We start from the raw sequence: 5,074 nt of genomic DNA, 5'->3' as shown, positions 1-5,074 counted from the left end.
ATGTGACCCTGGACCACAAAACCAGTCTTAAGTCGCTTGGGTATATTTGTAGCGATAGCCAAAAAAAACATTGTATGGGTCAAAATTATCGACTTTTCTTTTATGCCAAAAATCATTAGGATATTAAGTAAAGATCATGTTCCATGAAGATATTTTGTAAATTTCCTACTCTAAATATATTAAAACTTAATTTTTGATTAGTAATGCATTGCAAATTTAAAGGAGATTTTCTCAATATTTAGATTTTTTTGCACCCTCAGATTCCAGATTTTCAAATAGTTGTATCTCTGCCAAATATTGTCCTATCCTAACAAACCATACATCAATGGAAAGCTTATTTATTCAGCTTTCAGATGAATAGTATAAATCAAAATTTCGAGAAAATGACCCTTATTACTGGTTTTGTGGTCCAGGGTCACATATAGCCTATGAGTTGAATGGACAACTTTACGATATCTTAATGGTGGTTTTACATCTTTGCCTGAAAAATGTTCCTTTCTTTTAATTATCATATTTTTCTCTTTCTCTGCAGGAGGATGATATAGTTTACTTTAATGCCAAGGATAATGTGAGTATATAATTCAAGACTCTTCTGCACACAGACACACTCAGCGTTTTTTTCAAGCGCAGATACTATATCAAACATGAATACCGTGAGCTCTTCTGTCCAGTTATGATCATGCGTTAGTGAGCTTATGTGTGAGTTATTTCAGGCAGTCAAGATATAATGATAATATATCTTCTCAGTTGACGCAGACTCGGCTGGCGGATACACACTCTCTGTGTGCCATACATCTCAACTGCCAATTAGGATGAGTCTGTGTAAAACACATGGTGGGAGCGTGTGCACTGGTGTGTAAAATACAAGACGGAAAGTAAAGCAGGAGGAACATATAGAGAAAATGAGGTTTTATTCATCAATGTGCAAAGCACTAGTTTGGAACAGATACAGTACATGCAGTGCAAAGCATAATACGATGATTATATTGATAGATTAAATGTCTAGAGATTTATTTTGAGATTGATATTTGTTGTAAGCTTTCAAATTTCATGTATTCATTTGAATAAAGGAGATTTCATTGGGATTTGATTAGTGACCAACTAATCTATCAGACAGGTCAAATAAAATTTATGGAGAATTATGGCAATTTTGTGTACATCTTACATTTGTGCACAAACTAATATTAAAGGGATAGGTCCTCCAAAAATGAAAATTGTTATCATTTGCTCATCCACATGTTGTTCAAAACCCATGACATTTTCTTCTGTGGAACACAAAAGGTTACTTCATTTTGTGAATGAATTGTTCTTTTGAGTCTAATCTTTTCAGTGAATCGGTTTATCCAGTTCACAGAGCCAGTCTGGTTCTTGAGTTCTCAAATCTCTTACTCAAAGTTGCAGTGGTTAATAGCTGACTAAAAGAGAAGAATATCATTTGTAACTTTTAAGTTATTTTGGTCTGTTGTCACCAGAGCATGTGAGCGAAGCGGAGCGGTGTGATGCTCCGCTACGTTTTCCGCTCTATGGACGTGCGCTCCACTCAGTCGCTCTAACCGCCCAAGCAAGCGCTCCGTTAATATTCCGCTCACGCTCGCCGTAAACCAATTCCCGCTCAGATCCCGCTCCGACATAAAATTTCTCTAGTAGGCCTAATTGTTTACTGTTTGTAACGAAATTTTTGGATAATTGTCTAAAATTAAGAATGCTGATAAATAGCAATTATCATGTTTCAGAACAAAATTCTTACATGCTTCTTAATTTTATTAATTGTAATGTATTAATTAAAATTGATTAAACGTATGAATCTAACCTTAGCAAGCCTACCTAAAATGCAAAAACTGAAAAAGTGTATTTGATTTTCGTTAACTTTATTTCCGTGAAAATAGCTGCAGTTGTTGTGCAATAGAACATTCAAAACAGGCTCATTAAAACACAAACGCACACACACACGAGATGAAATGTGCGTAGATTTTTACAAAATACACCTGGATTATAAAGCCTGTGAAAAGCACACACAAGATAAAATGCAATTAAAGAACGCTTAGATTATGAACTGATGTCAATGAAAGAAACACACTTTCTAGTGTCAAGTTAAAATAGACTATAACTGCGGGGAACTGTGGTCTATTAAAACGTCTCTTGCCATAATTTAGACTAAACGAAAAAATTAATTCTTAATTCGTGGCCATAATGTAGTCCTAGCATAAAAGAGAACTAGCCTATTCTAAATTCGTGGCCGTGATTTTGTCTGCAATCGGGTTTCCGTACAAACGAATATAACCTTAGACTACCTGTTTATTCATTTATTATGGTATGTAACTAGCTCACCTTTTGCTGTACCATGTTTGCGTAGCACATCCTCGTGCTTTCTGGCAATGTGCCGCTTCAGATTCCAATATGAATCTGTACTAACTTCAACAGTCTCCCCGCACTCCCTCTCAGTTTCTTCTCCCTGCTCATTCTTAACTTTGATTTTTTTACTTTACATTTATGTGTAAGGCTTGCAACTTCTTTGAAACAATATCTGAACTCCATAACTGCGCTACTATTCTCGATCTCTACAGATTCTCGATCTCTAACAAGCAAATCACCAAAGGACATTCTGGGTTGAGCGAGCGGCGCTGAGCGTATTGAGCGAGCGGAGCGGAATCTTCAGAAAGGCGCTCTGCGCTCTTAAGGAAATATTACCACTCCGCTCCACTCACATGCTCTGGTTGATGACATCTTTTTTTCCTGATTTTTCTGTGCATATACCATTGAACATTTTGGAATCGTTAAGATTTAAAAAAACTGTAATTTTGTGAAATATTATTTAAATTTAAAATAAATATTTGAATATAAACGTAATATATTTTAAAATGTTGTTTATTCCTGTGTTGGCAAAGCGGATTTTTTTTTATATGCTGATTTGGTGCTTAAGAAACATATCTCATTATTATCAATGTCGAAAACAGTTCTCCTCAATATTTTGCTGAAACGTTGATACATTTATTTAATGAACAAAGTTCAGAAATTACAGCATTTAATTGAAATCATACCGTACCAGAGTTGATTGCTGTTGTTTCTCTTCCAGCTTGAAGCCAATGAAACAGAAGGAAGGAAAAACCGGATCAGACCTGCATTTAAAGAAGACCCGTCATTCAAAAACCGCCTCACCTCCTACAACCATACGGCAGTGCATATCCCCACGGACATATATGACGGCTGTAAGTAACTCCCCCACCCCCCACAGACACGCTTCCATAGCGCTCTGCCTGCTCCGCCGTAACATATTATCTACTGCTGGGAATCTGATGAGACGCTCTGCTGCTGATTGCTTTGGATGTCAGTTATAAAACGGAGTATAAGTGTGTCTTTGGAAGAGCTTTTGGAGGAGAATTATAGAATCCATTTGACAGCAAAGACTCTCTGGGGAAACTTTTGTCAGAATAAGTGCAGGTGCACTTGTTTGGATAAGCCCACGGTATGCGTGTGCATCTATTTAAACTAAATTTCACAATGCTTTTTAAGCAGCGATAGTAGTCTGGCCAAGCCATAGAGTCTCAGTTGGCCTGCTGGGATAGCGTCTGGCCCTTTGGTGTTAGATGGCTCTTCCCTATTGACCTTGTCATACACACTCACACACAAATGGAAGGCAAATACATTCAGGTAATTACTTTGGCCATTGTGCCCTTTGGTAAACAGAGTAGTGGGGTATTTGAAATGACATCAGGTCAGACAGATGTGCTCTGCGGTGAGCATAATGTTATATGGAGGATGAGTTTGCCGCCTTTTTAAATACAGAATACCGAATCACTTTAGAAATAAAGTGATGCTTCAGTCTCTTAGCACTGTTTCCAAGTCTTTCCGACACATGCTGACAGAGGTGGCTGCCCCTGTAATTTAAGAAGGGAGTTTCCTCGTCACTTGTCTTGTAATTGTATACCATTTTATGCAATTATCTGTGAGTCATTTCCTAATCCTATATTGCCATTTCTAATTTTATGTGTGAGTAATTTACTATGACTAAAGTGGAACTATTGCAAGTATACTTCAGATAAACTTTAAAGATCTTGAATTTCAAGACTGATATTATACAGAGATCATACAATCCTTATTAATAGTGATATTAAAACACATTTTAGGCATAATATTAAGAAATGTGTGCATTTTGCAATAAAGAAATACTCCAAATAAAGTTAAATTATAATTTTATATCAGTAAGTCTTAAGTGATATGTCAATAAAGATGTTAATGGATTGAAAGTATACTTAGTATGAAATAAATTTATTTTAAATAAATTATGGCATAGGTTTTTTTTTTTAACTAGAAGAGCTGTCTGTTAATTTTGTAATTTAAAGAAAGTATTATTGGCATATAAAGACTAAGAGATTCCCCCACTCACACTCAGTAACTAACATTATTATATTCTGCAATGCTATTGAAATGGTGTTACGTGTCAGTGCGATATGGCTTAATGCAATTAGCAAATTGGAAATGCAGCAATTTATTTACACAAATATATAGTCTAATGCGCTGCATGTTTCAGAGTGATATGCAGCACTGTGTTCTTTTATACGCTAGCAGCTCGTGATTCAGTTATTTCAGTTTCTCAGTTTGCAGTAAAACTTTATCTCTGCTATAATAATAATAATAATAATAAATATTTTTTATTTTTATTACTAATGTTAAAGGAACACTCCACTATTTTTGAAAATAGGCTCATTTTCCAACTCCCCTAGAGTTAAACAGTTGAGTTTTACCATTTTCGAATCCATTCAGCCGATCTCCGGGTCTGTCGGAAGCACTTTTAGCTGTAGCTTAGCATAGATCATTGAATCTGATTAGACCGTTAGCATATCGCTCAAAAATTACCAAAGAGTTTCTATATTTTTCCTATTTAAAACTCCTATGTAGTTACATCATGTACCAAGACAGACGGAAAATGAAAAGTTGCGATTTTCTAGGCCGATATGGCTTATGATATGTAGGATATGTAGCCAAAAAAAACATAGGATATGTAACTACAGAAGAGTCAAGTTTTAAATAGGAAAAATATAGAAACTCTTTGGTCATTTTTGAGCGAGATGCTAAC

At 35.6% G+C, this 5,074-nt stretch overlaps 1 protein-coding gene across 1 annotated transcript in view; it reads left to right on the top strand.

Annotated features, from left to right (window-relative positions):
- The window catches only part of LOC107673139 (voltage-dependent calcium channel subunit alpha-2/delta-1-like), a 127,233-nt gene that overhangs the window by 50,612 nt on the left and 71,547 nt on the right, over positions 1 to 5,074 (top strand). The window contains 2 exon segments of the mRNA XM_016466623.1: positions 533 to 568; positions 3,074 to 3,206. Of these exon segments, the coding sequence (XP_016322109.1) occupies positions 533 to 568; positions 3,074 to 3,206 (169 nt within the window).

This window comes from Sinocyclocheilus anshuiensis, unplaced genomic scaffold (genome assembly GCF_001515605.1).
Source record: "Sinocyclocheilus anshuiensis isolate Anshui unplaced genomic scaffold, SAMN03320099.WGS_v1.1 scaffold304, whole genome shotgun sequence".
Lineage (NCBI taxonomy): Eukaryota > Metazoa > Chordata > Actinopteri > Cypriniformes > Cyprinidae > Sinocyclocheilus > Sinocyclocheilus anshuiensis.
This window is presented reverse-complemented; position numbering and strand designations above follow the sequence as displayed.